Raw genomic sequence first — 18,404 nt, forward strand, 5'->3', positions numbered from 1 at the left:
AGGAATCACATTCTTCGCGGACCCACCTCAAAAAGAGCAGAGAACGGTTTGGTGTCGTGTCGCTCCGATCTCTTAGTGGTGAGTCAATCTAAAGCCTGCGGGGAGCGTCACACCTGAGATCAACGTAATCGGAGGACGACGAGAATCTCCATTGCTTTCACATCTACAGCGTCCATCCTTTCACTTATCAGATCTCTACCGTCAATGACGATAGTGGCGGTTAATTGGGGATGAACCCGGGTCTTCCACCACGGACGGTTCAGATGTGATGATTTTAGTGATGGACGGTTTAGATGACACACTTGGCGCTTTTAAAGCTATAGTACAGCACGTCAACCATCCCATTCCGCGATGGGCGCTAACGCCTTTAGGAGCAGAAAAAATCTTGCGCAGAACATGTGGTTGCGCGCGCCATGGCTCGTGTCCTCCACACCTTCGGCCGCCATCCTCCCCCGCCGTGGTCATCCCTTTCGTGCCTGTGCACGCCACACTTGCGTCCGCTAGCTCCCACACTCCCCTTCGCCGCTGAACCACGACAAACACCTTGTGCGGTGTGTGCGAGAGGAACCGTTGTCCCTCGCGTCGCGCTCTTCTCATCCGCTCCTCATCCACTGACGTCGGCTTCGGAATCGAGCCATTTACTAGGCGTCACATCCGGGCGTCGAAGTGGGAAGTCTCGACACATCGTTGTTGGTGAGTGCTAGCTGGTCGTCACTGAGGTGACTGCTAAGAAAGATAGAAGAGAATGAGCATTCCTCGTCGTATGCTTCATGGCTCTTCAGCGAAGGGGCAGTCCGTAAGGTGAAGAGCGATCTTATAGCAGTCGTACCCATCAATGACAGAGATGAACAAGCAAGAAGCTTAGAACATGTCGTTTCATTTACGAGCTTATGTTTCTCGATGAAACGATAATGATCATCTTGTTTAGGTGTGTATTTCCCCATGTATTCGATCAGGAGAATATCCACCTCCATTGTATTTTAATGAATGTTATTAGTATCCAAACAGAAGTACTTATTATGTTTTACGATTATAAATCAACAATATCAATTATTATTTACTAAAATCATTTTATCCCTATCAATATCAAATGGATCATGTGCATTGAAAGCTCATCCAATCTTATTATTCATGCAGATACACCTCGAAGCAAGTGCCCGAGTCCCGTCAACTCTCTAGTGAGCATTCGAGTCGTCTGACTTCTTTCTTATTCGTGTTAAGATTTCAATCACTCCTTAGAGAGAAAAGAGAACAAAAAGTAAGAAACAATAAGCAATCTAAAATATTCTTCTTGCTTGTAATCACTCTTCCACTTTCTCTCCTGTAATCCTTATCAAGGATTAGGACATGTCAAGAGAACAAGTCTAGGATTACGATCCTTATAAAGTCTAGTCTAACAATCCTTTAGAGGTTAGCATGTGGGAGTGTCTTATCTTGCAGGATATTAAACTTGATATGGATAGTAATCGTAGATGGTTGAGACTCTTTCTCTTGTCATGTCCTAATCCAACATACTAAAATCTAGTTCATGACACTGTTGACCAGGAAATGTCTTGTCACTTAGTTCAGTTCGTGTAATTATTGCCTTTGTTTTTAGTGCAGTCTCATCCACTACTAAATCCCAAGCTAGAGACAAAAAACTTCTTGTTGGCTGGTCCATCAACTTAGCTTAACGCAAAGAACTACACTGCATGTGAGCACATATTGTAGTTATCTAACACCAAGAACACTTCACCAACCCACATAGCAAACAGCAAGTAACACCAGGAAAAGAATCATCATTGAGATGCAGAGTTAAGCTACAAAAGTTGTTGTTTTCCTTCTGTTGGACAGGAAAAGGATGATCGAAGAGTCCAAGCTTGATCTGTGATTTATATGTAGATTGGAAATGGCCAACAAAGTGTCATTTTGTTTTGTCTGCAGGAGTTTGAAAGGTATATTAATCAAGCTTTTGGATGACTTCATGTTCTTACAGCAACAACAATGTATATATAGCAGCCAGCTAGATGACAAAAGGAATTGTCTTAGCGAGAACAAAAGGAATCTTCCAGTTTGTGTCTTCACCTAAACATAACAATGATAGGGACATGTACATGGATGAAGCACTGAATCCACAAAGAAGCTCCGTTCAAGCAAACGCTTGGGAACAGGAACAAGGCTTCTATGTCCATGGATTCTCTCTCTTGAGAGGCTCATGGGGTACATTGCTCGAGGAGGATGGGTAGTTCGTCAACTGGGCCACGGCGCTGAGGTCACTCTGCATGAGATACTGCATGCCATCAGCGTCCATCAGCTGCGCCTGCTGCATCTGAATGCAAAGCATCTCAGCTTGAGCCAAGGCCAGCTGCATCTGGAGCTGAGACACTTGATGCTGGAGGTAAGAGATGGCTCCGACGCAACCATAAACTGGATCCCTCATCCTTGCGTTTGCTTCGTAGACCAAGCTGCTCACTGCATCCGCTCTTTGATGAAGAGGCAGCTCCTGTAGTCAACTAACGTAAACTATCGGTAGACAAAATAGAAGAACAAAGAAGAAGAAGAAGAAGAAGAAGAAGAAGAAGAAGAAGAAGAAACCTGTAGCATTTTGCTAACGTTGCTTGCACCAAAGACCCTGTGGACCATTGCGAACTTGTGGGGTTCATAGGAGGGGAAGAAGGGGGCGAAGACGCAGTCCGGCGTGCAGCGCCTCCGTAGAAGCTTGCAGGAAGCGCAAGGCGAGTGGCTACCCATTGCTTAGGCCACCAAAGGAAGGAGGAGGGAAGGAAGGTGTCTGGTTGCAGATGAATGCACTTGGTACAGTGCAAGGTTGCCTCTCAGGTTCAGATGAGCTGAAACTATATGGAGATGGGATTGCCTATTTATGATAGAACCCTAAGTTAAAACCTTTAACAATCATAGATTATAGTAGTCAAAAAGATAGGAAAGGTTGTTTCTATTGGTAATGATAACATATAAAACTAGGCTACAGTGTACACGCTTGTCCTCGAGCATGTTATCATGTGATGAACATACTGGAATACATACTCTACATACGGTCAAATACACAGTCACATTACATTAAGCTACATGCCGTCCGTGGCCATTGTTGATCGGATGCTAAGTTGACATGGAAGGCTTGAAGCAGTGCAGAGCTGAGTCTTAGTTTTATATGATGTCAACAAGAAACTATTATTGCAGTGCATACCTAATGCAGTGTTTGTCCACAACTGGTCCTCATCATTTCCTGTTCCTAATTGGTGCAGCGAGAGCAGGTAAGTTGATCAGCAAGAGCAAGTAGTTTTCAAGCAGAAGCAAGAGTTTGAAGTATGTAACACCGATATGCAGGATATTATTTTCTATTGCAAGGGAAGAAGCAAGCAGAACCAATCCAACCACAAACCACGTAGTGCTAAATTCTTGGCATCACAAATCATGTAAGTACCAAAATCTTAGCATCATTCACTTCTAGTAGAACAAGTTCAGAATGATTCAGGCTCAGAGGATTGAACTCATGAAGTGCTTAGACATCCTCTGGAAGTTTTAGTGCAAAATTCTAGTTTGTCTTATACAAAACTACCTCAAAGTAAGCAGATCAACACCAAACAAATAAGAGCAAGAAAGCAAAAAAGGTGCCACCTTGAATCATCATGCTCCACCGTGCAACCAGCGTTTGATGAATAGACGTAGAAAATGATGTGCCGAGTGCAATAGTGTACCGGCAATCACCTACTGATGGGTCCACAGTTGTTATCAATCCCAGGCCGCCAAAATCACAACTATCCGCACTCTGATCATGAAGCTGAAAATAGTTGTTGAAAGCATATGACACATTTCCGGGCCAGCCGATCCCAGAGCAAGAGCCACCAGGAGACAAAGCAGAGCAATCAGCAGCGGAACAGGCTTCTGATGCACTGCCGGAAGCATTTGATATGTCCTTGTTGTTATTCACTACACACCACTTTTGCGCCAGGTAGTCCACATCATGAGCACTTGCCAGAGCTTTCGAGCCTTGGCCAAGGTCCACATTGTATTTTGCCTGGCCGTCAAATGTGAAAATGCCCCAGTGTCTTTCATAATTCCCAGTCTTAATGCTCTGTTGATCTTCATCTAGTAGACTGAAGATATATGTCTCTCTTGGTGGTCTCTTTGGTCTAAGTGGAGTACCAGCTTTGCTCTGCAGGTGGTCAACGAGGCCTTGCATGAAGATCTGGGCAACAGCAGGTGTGGCATTCATTGCACCATCCGAAGGCCATCCTATCTTCCCGACAATTATATCCATTTCAGCATACCCAACCTTTGACAAAGCTGAAACCAACGTGTCGATGGTCATATCAAAGTGGTTTCTATACTTGTTCGGTCCATCAGATAATGCATGAGAATTTGTCTGGAAGAGAACAAAATCCAGGGAAAGGTTCTTCTTTTGTTGAAAGGTCAAGAAAGGATTGATGTCAACCACAAAGGGTGAACCATGCTTGTCAAGAAAAGAGAGGAGCTCAATCATAGTCTTGTTGAGATCAGGCCTAAAGTGACCCTTCGAAGGTAGGTTAGACTCAGATTGGTATACATCAGAACTGCAAGGAACAATGACTTTTACCGTGTTTGCTAAATTTGCAGCAGTCAGGGCTCGCTGAATGTTTGTTGCTGCACCAACTACATGGGGCTGGAATGTTTGACCATAACTGAGGAGGAATGCTTCATCACCAACAGCAATAAACCTGCCAATTTATAGTCTTGTCAATATATCGCATAGGTAGGCTTTGTGAATGTCCTTTTCTGCACCAAGTTAATGTGGTTACATACTAATATGCCAATTTTAACATCTTCATGCAATATAACATAGTATATCTTAGCAGAAGAAGATATGGGCAAGAGGAAACAAACATAAGATGACAAGTCAACATTGTCATCCATAATTTCAGCTTAAAACCACTGACAACATCAAAAAAGTATCAGCTCTCACAGGGCCATAAAATCAATCACTAAATCCAAATTTTGCTTGGACCAGATTTTCTTGGCAACAAAACATAAGCTGTCTTGATATACCAACCGACATAAATCTGGAAGTGGACAAACTTTTTCCCTTCCAAGAGTCCAAACAAACAACTTAACTTTCAGCAGCTCACTGCTTGACTGCTTAATTTTGACCATAATTCACTGTCAACTTTAGTGCATTGCAGATTAGTTATGTTCTTACACCATAATTCACTGTCAATTTTGACCATAGTGCATTTAATAAACAGAGAGTTCAATTTCACCTCATCAGTTATGTTCTTACACAATCTATCAACCAAATGTAAATGCAGCAGTGTTAGCTAAGGCAAGAGCGAAATCTGCTAGCGTCCAATCATAGTAGGAAGGGGGAAGGACACAAACAGTTTTCCATCAAAGATATTATCGAAGTTGCCAGATGTTGTGACCAAGAAATCCAGTAATTATTTGGTAGCATGTGACAGTGTGCCAAAACAGGTTTACCTTGAAGAGTTGCTGCATCTAATAGTGCATGATATCATTTAGCTTTACTCGAACTGCAGAATTTTTTATACATGGAAGACAACTGCAAAAGATTCTCATTACTTGCCTAAAGTACCCAAGACACATTCTTCCATGAAAACTAATCATTCTTCATATGCACCTTAGGTAGCTCATATACTTGAAGGAGAAGTGAATCCGAATGCAACTTATCACTACTATCATTGCAATTTATAAAGGCATCCAAGGCCACTCTTGAGTTCTTGATGTAGAAGGTCATCCAAGACTAACGGTACTCCTACTATTAAAGCTTCCAAACAGACTTAAATCAAGCTCTATCCCTTTTGCCATGTTTCTCATCTTCTTTCAAGCTTTAATAACTCAAGATATGTCCCAGATGATGACACATGCATATGTACAGGGACATCATGGGCCATGGAATAATCATAACAAATAATGCCTAAGATTTTTCAAAATCTGAAGATCTTAGTTCGACTCTGTTTCAACTTTCAAGTGGCACCCAGTTGCACGAGATACGCATCTAAATACCTTGAAGTTTATAAGACACGAAAATGCTTGAATTCCTATCAGTTTCCTAGTGGCATTTCAAAGTTGTTTTTCGTTAAGAAGGTAGTGTGTCTTGTATTAGTAAATGCCAGTTCAGTTGAGCTACTCTCGTCCTCAGCGCAGCCTTATAGAGATGCCAATGCAGATCGTAGTGCAAGAGAAACATATACTGCAACCAAATACAAGTCATAAACTTATCATGTATGACGACAAACAGCCACGAAGAGGACAAGGAAAATTTGCAGTGGCATGATCACTTTGGGCCCATATCTTACTGATGTCTCGTTCAAATGGCGAAGCTACATAGTGGATGGACAATCACAATCAACAATCAAACACGACAAAGAATTAAAGAGCATAATGCAACACAGACAACAAAGAATCACTCGATCTGCGCAAGCATTAAGAGTTACCACAACTTAATACGAACTCTGAGCATAAAACCATTAACCGAGCTAGGGTTCTAAAAGCAAAATGCTAACTTTGAGAAGAAAAAGATCGAGTAGACAATACCTAAACATTATTTCATTTCGAAACGAGTGTGCAATTACAATCGCCAAGTTTCCTTTTGTTAACCCTAAAATCAACGATAAACCCCAAACAAAAAGGAGAAGAAGAGAGAGAAAGGACTTACTCGATTCGAACACTGCCGCCGCCAGTGCTGGAGACGTAGCGGGTGACGTTGTCGTGGACCCAGCTGACGGCGGCGGACTTGGAGGAGCTGAGGGACCGGAGCATCTCGTTGGGGACGCCGATAGCCACGGCGATGCCCGAGCCAGCGAGGCTGGCGAGCACGGAAGGGTCGGCGTCGGGGAGCTTCACCCGGGAGACTCTGTTGGCCTGGAGGAGCCCTGGCACGACCACGGACGGCGGGAGAGGGTGGGAGGCGGAGGAGGATGTCCCCCAGTTGACGCCCACCGCAGTGGCGCCCCACCCTCTTCCCCCCCACCATGAGGCCGGCGACCAGGCCACCAACAGCAGCAGCAGCAGACGCAAGAAAAGAATCGAACGGCGATTCGACTGCATTCTGTGCCTCTTCTCTTTCTCTCTCTCTCTCACACACACACACTCTCTCTCTCTCTCTCTGCTGCGCTGTTGGTCGCATTAAAGCAGAGCAGAGGGAGCCGGCGGAGCCTGAAACACTTGAGACACAGAATGTTTTACGTACTTTCCACTCTCCCTTCACGTTACCCGCCCGGCAACCTTCCATTTCATTGGAGGAAACAAGGGTCCACGAATAGAGCCGTTTATTTGACAACATGCACCTCCAATAAAAAGACCGGTATCAGAGGGGAAGCTGAAAACGAATAAATAAACTAGTTATTGGTTCTTTTTTCAGTAGTTGTTCGACTGATGGTAATCGTACGTCCACTGTGATTTGACGAGGAATAGCGAGAAGAGAATGCTTTGGGTTGGGCTAAGGTGTGCCATATGGGTTCACGAATATGGGCGTTAATTGATAAGGAAATAAAAATAAAAAGACGCCCACCGTGGGGCTCGAACCCACGACCACAAGGTTAAGAGCCTTGCGCTCTACCGACTGAGCTAGACGGGCTTGTTATTTTAATTTATCAAAACAATATATAAGTACAATAAATCATAATATATACATGCTTGATCTGGTAAAGAGGTAATTGAATGAATGCTTATTATAAAGTAATACGCTAGATTGGACCACAATGAATAATACAACTTTGTGAAATGATAAAAGTAAACAAAGTAAGTGAAGACTTTTGGCAACCAAAAATGTTTGGCTTTTAGAAAATTAGGATGGATTATTTCTTTACAAAGGCCGGAGGTCAAGATGAGAGTCGCCTGTAATGCACGGAATATGGGAATATCAATTATATTCGTGGGATCACAAAAATAACTATAAAGATGAGGGCATTTTATTCTATATGCACAAAACACTCTTCATTCATTAATACATGAGCTAGAGTTGAGATAGTAGGTGGATTAAACTTTTGCAATTCAAATTATAAACTGGGTGAACTTTGATTGGATCCATTGGGCACACTCAATTCCTGCGATAATCGATGATTCCGATTGCAAACGATAAATAATGAAAAACGATAATGGAACCTATATTCGTTTTTTTCTCTTTTCTCCTCGTATGGCAACACGCCCACCGTGGGGCTCGAACCCACGACCACAAGGTTAAGAGCCTTGCGCTCTACCGACTGAGCTAGACGGGCTTGTTGTTTCGATTTATCAAAATCATTATATAAGTATCATAATATATATACAAATAGAACAAATGTTAATATGCTTGATCTGGTAAATAGGTAATTGAATGAATGCTTATTATAAAGTAATATGCTAGATTGGAGAGCAGGTCTCTACGGCCACAATGTATAATGCAACTTTTTGGCAACTTCCTGAAATTATATATATATATATATATATATATATATATATATATATGTAATATCTTTTAACTACGTTTTGAAAGAGTAAACAAAGTAAGCATAGACTTTTTGGCAACGGAAAGTATTCGACTTTTAGAAAATTGGGATGAGTTATTTCTTTACAAAGACAGTAGGGAGGTAAGATGAGAGTCACTTGGGATGTATGTGAATATCGGAATGTCAATTATATTCGTGGGGTCGCCGAGGTGGGAATAAAGAAAATAAACGAAAATAACTATAAAGATGGGGGTATTTTATACTATATGCACAAATACGAGGTGCACTCTTCGTTCCGTACCCATATTTGGTACTCGTATTTGATTCTTTCATATATGAGATGAATTGAGATACTAGGTCAAAACACTATATGAGTTAAGTTTTTCGTATTCAAATTAGACCGGGTGTTTTTATCGATCCTCCTCTCTCTATTGGTTAAAACAATTATTCCTTCAATAATTAACGATTGCAAACTATGAAAGTCGACAACGTCAATAATTCCTCGATATTTTTTTCTCTTTCTCATCATTCTCTTCATATAGCATACTCCCTTCTCCCTCTTCCCAACTTCCCCATTCATCATAGCACCATTGCCTCTTTACCATAATATCTCTACTCACCCCGCTTTCTCTTTCTCATCATTCTCTTCATATAGCATACTCCCTTCTCCCTCTTCCCAACTTCCCCATTCATCACAGCACCATTGCCTCTTTACCATAATATCTCTACTCACCCCGCCTCATTGATCATTATAACCCTTGCTCCTCATGCCTTTCCCCAATCCTCTTTCATCTTCCTCTTATATTTCTCATGAATTATGATAATTTTGATTATATTTATATTTAAAATATATTTATCTTTTATTATATATACTTTAGTATTTTTAATTAGGTTTGATAATACTTTTATTTTTTAAAATAAATAAATAAAATTAATTAGAAAGATTCAAGGATCCACGAGTTATCCTCTTTCACCCCATTTAAATGGGGAATTGGATGGGGAGGATTTAGTATATAGATAGAAACTTACATTCTAATGTGAATCATTCTGCATTCATAAAGAAATCACAAACCAATGCATGAATTTTTCATAATGCCGAACTTGGATTCATTGCAAACATGCCAACATACAAACAAATGGGTGTTCGATGCATCGTATGATTTGAGGTTTACCGTATGCAGTCTTATAATAAGCAAATACTTCTGATCTCATCACATGATATAATGTGCAAGAGAGAAATGTTACTGATCTTGGCATGGGAAGAGTAAATAATACCTGCAAAAGCGATACAACCATTCAAGTATCATCTAACAGCTTAGAGGAAAATAAAAGGACCGATCAGGGGAATCTCGACATTTAGAGCATCTCCTCGTACAACATGCATAATCTACCAAAGACCTGCTATGTTCGACATGGTTTCACAAATAGCTGATCTGGATTTGGCTCATGAAGGCATAGAAATGTTCATGTGCTAGTCTATGGAGCAGGAATCTCGCACAGAAAACTTAGTTGAGATTGCAAACTACTGTCTGAGGATGCTGGGATCAGTGGCTGATAGCCAAGGCTGTTACCAACAGACCCAGAATGAGGAAGGGCTGAGCACTAGCCTGCTTGTGAACAATGAACATAGTGGAGATATCTTGTTACTCCATGTATTAATGAAGTTGTCAAAGGAAAGACAAGATACATGAGCAAAAAAAGAGATCACCTGGTATTTGACATCATTCTTAACAGGGTCTTTCAAGAAGTATTGAAACTGCAAAGAGAAAGTTGTATATGTCAGTATAAGAACTGTCATTGCTATGTCTGACATCCAAAAGAAATGTCTCCATGACTGTTTTCAGTCAAACTGAAAGCGTGTGGAGAAATGTGCAATATAGGTTATCGCTATGTCTTTCAATAAATTGCAATATGTCTTGGAAACTTGTAACCTCACATGCTTTCGGTAGATGATTGTTCAGATTGCAGTAGATCTTCCCTAATCCTCTATTCACGAACTAATGACAAAAGGATTGTTGTGCTCTAGATTCTTACCTGAAAATATACTTGGGGAAGGATCAGTCCAAGCAGGGCTAAGGCATAGAATGGTTTATCAGCACCAAGCAGGTAACCTGCACTTACCACCAAACCAAGAACATGAAAGAAACTGTTGCATTTGAAATTCTATAGCTAACACCATTGCTTTAAAATATGCTAGAAACAGGTTGATTTCATCTCCTCCAAGATCTTATTTGGAACTGTAAATGTTTACATGAAGCAAATGTTAGGGAAGTTTTGATGCAAAAAGGACTCCCGGGAAAGAAGGAACAAACTCCATGACTCTGCCATTGCAAGCAGGACAGACAAGCAAGATAACAATCATTATATATTCATATGGTGTTTGAACTCTGATTTACTCTTGTTACCTATGGATTTGACAAAGCATATTCGAGACAAAGTCGCATGCTATTTGTTAATAGGCACAAATCCAATTCATGGCATTTAAAGTTCAAGTCAAAATAGGGAGAAATGTAAGACAGATTTGATCTGTTCATAAGAACAGTAAAGAAATTCTGGATGGTAATGGTAACTTGAACCAACGAATTAAAGTAAAGCTGAAAGTTGTTGTCAATGCCTACACAATTGTAAAACTTACCATACCTCCAATAAAAGTGGCAACTGATAAGAACATGACATGTATTAAACACAAAGTCGATTATGGAAATTCGGGAGAGTAGAACGTAAAGTACCATGTGTCCAAAATCTCTAATGTTGTTTGTCATTTGGCTGTTTATCTTGGAAATAATCCATTTTGCCTTGGAATATTAATAGCTTAGATAAGTTTCCTTCAGAACATTATACAAGTATTGTGTACACAGAACCGAATTGCAGGAAAAAAAATCCATTTGAAAAGCTTCCTATTTTTTTTTTTTATTGGTTAGACTCTATTTAGTTATGCTAAAATTTCTATGCCTAGATATGAGGGTACATTACCCTGTTACCAGCCTCCAGATGTTTCTTGTAAATTGGAAGTAATCAATAAGTTGCAAGTCCAGAATCTTATATTTGTTAGAAATATCCAAAGACCCCTGTAGAAATGCACGAGAATCAAAAAGCCAAAAATAGTAAGACAATTAAACATACCTGCTACTGATAACTGTGTTATGTCAATAGCACCCACACAAATCCACTTGGCAGTATCAATACCAAAAGCAACTGGAAGTGACTGTCAGAGTGCCAGAGAGATCAGTGACAAAATACATTGACATCAATGTCTAGTCTGCCAAACACTAATTTTCTGGAAATATGATCTATGTACAAACCTGAAGTCCCATAGCCCTGTCTCCTTCAATGCTTTTAAAATCATTTACTATTGCAATTCCTAGCTGAACAAAGAGAACAAAATGTCACATTTAATCAACTTATAAGTGCAAAATATCAAGTTGCAGAATGACCAATAGTACCCCAGCTATGCTGTACAGGAGTGTCAAAACAATTATATCAGGATTAAGAGTTCCAAAGAGAGCTTGACCAGCCCACCTGTCAACATACAGTTGAAGAGTATGCTCAAAGTAGAATCTAATTTAACTAACTACTACAGCACAAGCTAAAGTAATTGACGAATATTAGAGGATCACATTTACCATGGCAAACTAATGTAGCTTGCCCCTAAAGCAAAATTTCCGATCCACCCATTCTGCTTGAGCTGCAACACCCAGATGTATCAAGAGAATTAACAAACTCAGAGGATGTTCTCGGCAATAGAAAACATGAACAGCACAAGTAGAAAAGAGATGCAGTGTCTGTACCTTAAGGGGTGGAGCTGAATATATATAAGAAAGAAGGGATCCACCTACAGCTAGATAAAATATGACCGGAGACTTGTGCCCTGCCTGAAAATAAGTGGTTAAGGGTTTTAAGTTTTAACTATAGCAAAAATAATAATGTACTCCATGTATTTTCGCAATATAAAAGAATTTAAAGAATACCTACCCACACATCTAATAAGCCTGCCAATCCAAGGCCACCTAGAAGCAGCAACCAGATTTGGGTTATAACCTGAGAAGCAGATTCATTAATTAACTCATCTGTTTATGATTCAACTTTCAGCTGCTAGTTAGTGCATGAAGTTAAAAAAAGATATGACAACTTATGCAAAAAGTTCAAATCCTCAATGGTTCAGCCTATTGTGATATTATCTTCTCTCAACGAAGTCATGTAAACAATCTAGATGATTAGAAGAAATAGGTGAGCCAAACAAATAAGATGAAGCTAACTTGAACCAGTAGTGAGCAAAAGTAAAGAAAAGGGAGTTAAGATCCCAATCTGATTGTTTTTTTTTGTAAACCAGCAGGCCACCAGAACAGTTGATGCATAAGTTGTTGGTTGTTATAAGTCGGCAAAGATAGAGAAAGGATAAATAAAGGAGACAGTGAAGTACAAGAATTTAATGACATATACACTAATTGGCCTGGGATTAGTTTCTTGGTGACAATGAACCACAATGGGGAGCTTGAATTACAAATATAACTACTGAAAGTAGGATCTTAAATGTATCTTCTTGAGACCAGTAGAAAGCAGCTCCCTTTTCCTTGTTAGTTGCCTCTAGAAATGTCACCAGACATGACAAAACCTCTAAGTTTCTTTAGGGTTAAGGGTCTCTTATCCATGAAAGATTCCTGCCCTCAGAATATGTTGAGTTCTTTGGGGGCTACTATAGGCTGTACAGCACTGCCATAAATCATTGCTAACTCTGTGGTTTCATTCTCATTTGTCTAAAAGAAGAATCGGTAGTGCTTCTGTTTCCTACTTCCACATCTCGTGAAAGCAACCCATTCAGATAATGATTCACTATTTCAGGATTATAGTGCTGGATATCTTTGTTTCCAAGGCCAAAGATCCCTTTCCTTTCACAAAGTTGGCTGAACATTGATGCGTTTGAAGATATACTAGTAAAATTAATTAAGGTAAAGAACATTTGTAGAATGTTTTTATTAGTTGATGATCATCCAACAAACTACATCTTGTCTACAACCTGACAAACAATAGAAGGAAACAAGTTTATCTTCTTCTCCTTGGTCAAGGATCTTCAAAAAGTAGGTCTCGCAAATGAAAGCAAGATATTTGGTTTTCAAGAAATATACCTCGCCCTCAGATATAGCTCCTGAAGGAATAGGACGATACGGCTCATTAATTGCATCGATTTCTCTGTCATACCAGTCATTAAGTGTCTACAAACAACAAGTTCATTGCTGATAAGCAAAAATCAGAACATTTTGGTTTCAGAAAGTTCTCAATCCTCAGCATACCTGTGTATATCCAGTTAGACATGGTCCAGACATCATCATACAGACAATAGCTTTAGATACATCTTCAATATTCCAGTGAAAATTTCCTGAAAATTAACCATTGAAGTTAATGTAAAGGAAAATCATCACTAGAAGATGCATATTACAGATGCTATTTCTTATATGAAATCTTTCTTAAAAATAAAATCCAATATTCTGCAAAGACCTGAAAACCTGATTGCAAAAAAATGTTGCTAAAGCACATAAACAGTATCTGACCTACTTCAGTGATGTCATGCAATATGGAGGAAAAAAAAAATCAGGTTTCCCAACATTTACCGAGAATCTGAATAACTTGTCTAAAGGTGATGCCTTTATTGTGTTAAGCATCTTGCACAAGAGGAAGTCCCTTAAATGAAGTTGAAGAAAATAACCTTAAAGAAGCAAAACATTGCAATGTATTATTTATGTTTGCTTCTTAAAGGAAAAAAAGGGAAAAAAAACTCAAAATGCACTTTGTAGACCCCATCAACACCCTAAGAAAAGGTGATGAGACAATTTTTACAAACTCGTCCTTAGAAGTTATTCTGATTTCTATTTTAAGATATGACTAAAGTCTTCCTCCTTGATATCCAATATAATAAGAAACAATTATCTCACTTTTTAACAAATGTGTAGGGGACAAGGAAGATGAGTTCTAGTGATGGAAGACATGCATAACCATGTGGAAGATGATCTGATATACACACTGGGAAACCCCATAAACCATGGAAACCAGCTAAAAGCCTCCTAGGAAGAGAACTTCATGAATGGATCATCTTTTATAGGTTTGCATCTGATATTTTAGATGGCTTCTGTACTTGCTTCCTTTAACATAGCACATTTCAGCAACCCTTATCATATGATAAGTTCAATTGCACCTACATTTTTAAAGATAAACAGATATAAATAACTTAAGTGCCACTCCAATCAGATGCTCATGTTAAATCAAAAATATTTTAGGTTCATGCTGCTATTACTAGAAGGAGATGAACATGATATATCCAATTTACAGGTTCATGGTAACTTATGTTCCAAGAAGAGAATGAAGGGATTTTACAAACTGATACAAGATATCAACCATAAATGTCTCAAAAATAAGTGTATTTACCAGAAGCAGCAGCTCCGCAAACCACTCCCCACACTAACGGAGGCCAAGTGACTGGTTTTGTAAGTTGAAGACGTATCTTCCATTTATTCTGTGTTTTACTGAGGTACTCAGCACAATGATAATAAAGCACAAAAAGCAATCTAGGTAAAATATAGAAGTAAGATGAGATAATAAAATTAAGTCATTCATCTTTCTGATCATTAACTGTACAAAGGAATCGGCATGGTTCGACCACTATTATTGGGAAAAAAAATGGAAAAACTCAAAAATTCCAATCCAACTAGCCATTTACTTTAGTCTGATTTTTATTATATTTAATGATAAAATGGGCCATTTATTAAGTATTGTGGATGGTTTCTTCCAATTAGTTTTTTGGAAAATAAAGATCATCATGGTCACTTCATCATCTGGAAAAAGATTTTAAAAAGGGAACTCCTAGGCTCCATTGTAGATTGGCTTGCCCTCAGTTTTCTTTCGTACAATGTTATCTAGCCTTTGTTGTTGCTACAGTGTTGAAGAAAGCACCATCATATCCCTCTATGGGCATGAATGCAAGAAGGAGATCTCAGATGTATGTTGAGATGTTCTTCCAAAAAATTCTGTCATGATATGATGGGAATTCACTTTAAAAAAACTATTAAGCACTTACGGACTATGTCTTTCCTGAAATCCTTTCTGTACTGTTTTTTTATATCATTTGTTTTTTTCCCATTAATTACACTTTTTTTTACAAGCTATTGTTCTTAAAAAAAACCACCAATATTGAAGAATAGAAGTTACTATCAAAATATTCTTTCACAGCATCTCTTTATTTTTCTTCATTTCTTTCTTCCATTGTAACTTTATACAATTACACTTATGGTCTGTGCATTAACAGCATTTCCATACACAATTCTCACAATCAATGAGCATTACTCAAAGAGTAACATCTCATGTACTTGCTCTCACCACACACTAAAACAAATCCTCTCAGGTTAGAACATCCATGTACATGTTCACACTACAACCTCTTCTAAAGGCAACTCTTAGGTACTCACAGTAACACTACCAATCTGAAGCATATCTTGATCCACAAAAGCCTACAATTACCAAGTAAACCATGTAGCTATAATGGATAAGAACAAAATGCATTAGCTTACGGCTGCAAAGAGCTTAGGACATCAGACGAAAATGGTCGACAATACCAAGTCTACAAACTTGTACCTAAATCTGTTACCAAAAAGAATATTGTGTTCAGTAAATTCTGTTCGAAACATTCAGGTCGTTGAACTAATCCATCCCACACATTATCAAGCGAATTTCTACAGCACTAACCCCCAGTAACCATCGGCAAAAGGGAGCGATCTTGACCAATCGAAAAAGGCTTACCGTCTCTTGTGCTGCACCCTTGATACCAAGAAGCTGATTGAAGCTCGAACCTCCCGCGTCGCTGCTCGCTGGCGCCTTCTCGGGCGCCCAGCTTTAACTGCATCACAAAATCAACGAAGAGCTTTTTTTTTCTCTTAATAGTAAAATCGACGCGAAAAAGAAACAACAGCAGTTGTACCATCCATTACGAACCTTCATTGGCATCCGTCTCTGCCGCTTTCACAGTCAGTTTCCTCCGCCCAAAGATTTCTGTTCAGATCTCAAACCAATCAACCAATTTATAAGGAAGATAAGGGGGATAACTAGCGCTTACTGTTGTCGTGGTGAGAGAAGAAAGATGGAGATGCGCGGACGGCCGGCGAGCGGTGACGGTGTGGGCTGCGATTGGACAGCGTAATGGAAGATATGGAACCGACGCCTAGAACGGAAGTCATGCTCTATATAGACCGGAAGAGGAAGAGCGAAGAGGGGGCGAAGCAAAGACTGAGAGTGGCAGAGATGAGGAGATGGAATGGGGGAGAAAGAGCAGCGGAAGGCGGATAACTTAACCGCAACTTGTGACGCATCGCGGGACTACCAGCCTCCTTAACCTGCTCCACCACATTTGCTGCTCACGAGCGGCTGTCCCGAATTAGTGGTACCACTTACGCTTCGACTTGGGCGACGACCGGAACCGATCCCTCCTCTCACTCCGGGGGATGGGTAGTCGTGTCCTCTGTCGTGCGTCATCTTTCTTTATTTGTTGGTGCGGCAACACTTAATGAGTCCCAAGGAATTCGTCACCAAGCACCGAGCACCCACGTTTCCCGCTCAACAGAAAACACAACGCCCCAGTGGGACCCGAAATTTCCGATATTGACGTGTCACTCGTGGGTCGGGTAAAGAACTGGGTTCATGTCGATTTCGATATATCAAGCGCGCATAGATTTGGATTTTGAAGCTAATTAGCTTTACTATTTGAAGATTATATATGTAATATATATATTATAAATCATGCTGTCCAAGGTAAATAAGTTCTTGTTCTTTATTAAGTGCGATGCACTTTCTTTTAAGTTGACATGACATTGGTGTTAGTGACATTAATTAACACAAAGTTTCACTCACAGGTGCTTAGGTCATGATTACACAAAAGAAAATGAGAAAAATATAATAAAGAACAACAAGTGGGGAGTAATTTACTTGCATTGATTAATATCATTTTATTTATATATTTATAAAAATAATGGAGTGATCCACGAGAGAACAAAGACACCAACGTGGTGTGTTGTACCAAATGAGGAATTAAAGATATCGAGGTTGAGGTTGAGGTTTCGATGTAATTTTCTAGTGTTGGTCTTCCATAATGCACAATTACTTTTCACTGTCTTCCATTTTGAGTTGCTTTAATCTTTATGTGCATAGATTTTAAGTGGAAATATTAATGTTTTGAATTATTATCGATTATCTCAACGATTCTATATTTATTAATTATTGAATTACTTCTATGTAAAATATCATATTTTGATACTATTGTTGTATATCTAATCCGCATGCTCAACTTCTTGCTTATTTATTTCAATGATATTATTGTCCCAAATCATTATCAATAATCTTCTTCGGGAATGAAAAATTGAAGATCTATTTTTATATGGTATTTCGGATTAAATTTTTTTAATCCTCGATACTCGATCAAATTCTTTTTTTAATATTTGAATTGATCCCGATGATTCTATATTTAGTAATTCTTGAATTACTTCTGCTATATCAAAATAAGTAAGAATATTATTTCTATGTAACATATCTTATTTTGATAATTCGACCGAAATATTACTTTCGCAATGTATTATTAAATTTTATATGAATAAAATTATTTGTCCAACACAAACTTAACAAATGATAATAAAATTAATTATATAGGGCATTTCTCATGATGAAAAATATTTTTCAAATAAAAAGTGATCATGATAATATTTCTCTAACTTAAGAATCATCAGTCATGGATAAAGGATCCTTCGATAGCACAATTCTCTCTCTCCACTTCTATCTTTTCTTTTTCATCTCAAGACTAAAATTATAATTAGAATGTACTAAATTCTCTATCTTTATCTTAAGAAAACACACACACACAATTTATTATGTTCAAAGGATCTGTTCCTCATTGACGATAAACTGTTTCTCACTTAAAGTTTGTCGATATAATTCTAGAAAAAAGAGAAAAAG

The 18,404-nt window shown here is 39.0% G+C and overlaps 3 protein-coding genes and 2 non-coding genes across 5 annotated transcripts; all 5 read right to left on the reverse strand.

Moving 5' to 3' along the window:
• Positions 1 to 1,947: 1,947 nt before the first annotated feature.
• LOC135624754 (LOB domain-containing protein 12-like) lies at positions 1,948 to 3,326 on the reverse strand. The gene is made up of 2 exons (XM_065128674.1): positions 2,575 to 3,326; positions 1,948 to 2,482 (listed from the first exon to the last, which is right to left on the reverse strand). The coding sequence occupies exons 1-2, from the start codon at positions 2,728 to 2,730 to the stop codon at positions 2,162 to 2,164; spliced, it is 477 nt and encodes a 158-aa protein (XP_064984746.1). The 5' UTR covers positions 2,731 to 3,326; the 3' UTR covers positions 1,948 to 2,161.
• Positions 3,327 to 3,464: 138 nt separating this feature from the next.
• LOC135624753 (glucan endo-1,3-beta-glucosidase 9-like) lies at positions 3,465 to 7,111 on the reverse strand. The gene is made up of 2 exons (XM_065128673.1): positions 6,650 to 7,111; positions 3,465 to 4,694 (listed from the first exon to the last, which is right to left on the reverse strand). Exons 1-2 carry the CDS (start codon positions 7,039 to 7,041, stop codon positions 3,572 to 3,574), a joined length of 1,515 nt encoding a protein of 504 aa, XP_064984745.1. The 5' UTR covers positions 7,042 to 7,111; the 3' UTR covers positions 3,465 to 3,571.
• A 386-nt stretch (positions 7,112 to 7,497) lies between these two features.
• TRNAK-CUU (transfer RNA lysine (anticodon CUU)) lies at positions 7,498 to 7,570 on the reverse strand. The gene has a single exon. It is a non-coding gene; the product is annotated as a tRNA-Lys (tRNA).
• Positions 7,571 to 8,137: 567 nt separating this feature from the next.
• Positions 8,138 to 8,210, reverse strand: TRNAK-CUU (transfer RNA lysine (anticodon CUU)). The gene has a single exon. It is a non-coding gene; the product is annotated as a tRNA-Lys (tRNA).
• A 1,431-nt stretch (positions 8,211 to 9,641) lies between these two features.
• Positions 9,642 to 16,748, reverse strand: LOC135624755 (chlorophyll synthase, chloroplastic-like). Its single transcript, XM_065128675.1, has 15 exons — positions 16,539 to 16,748; positions 16,394 to 16,453; positions 16,206 to 16,296; positions 14,838 to 14,925; positions 13,709 to 13,794; positions 13,544 to 13,630; positions 12,393 to 12,458; positions 12,209 to 12,292; positions 12,044 to 12,105; positions 11,864 to 11,939; positions 11,723 to 11,785; positions 11,544 to 11,625; positions 10,455 to 10,531; positions 10,129 to 10,176; positions 9,642 to 10,027 (listed from the first exon to the last, which is right to left on the reverse strand). The coding sequence occupies exons 1-15, from the start codon at positions 16,637 to 16,639 to the stop codon at positions 9,965 to 9,967; spliced, it is 1,134 nt and encodes a 377-aa protein (XP_064984747.1). The 5' UTR covers positions 16,640 to 16,748; the 3' UTR covers positions 9,642 to 9,964.
• Positions 16,749 to 18,404: the final 1,656 nt, after the last annotated feature.

The sequence above is a fragment of the Musa acuminata genome, chromosome BXJ2-10, assembly GCF_036884655.1.
Source record: "Musa acuminata AAA Group cultivar baxijiao chromosome BXJ2-10, Cavendish_Baxijiao_AAA, whole genome shotgun sequence".
Classification (NCBI taxonomy): domain Eukaryota; kingdom Viridiplantae; phylum Streptophyta; class Magnoliopsida; order Zingiberales; family Musaceae; genus Musa; species Musa acuminata.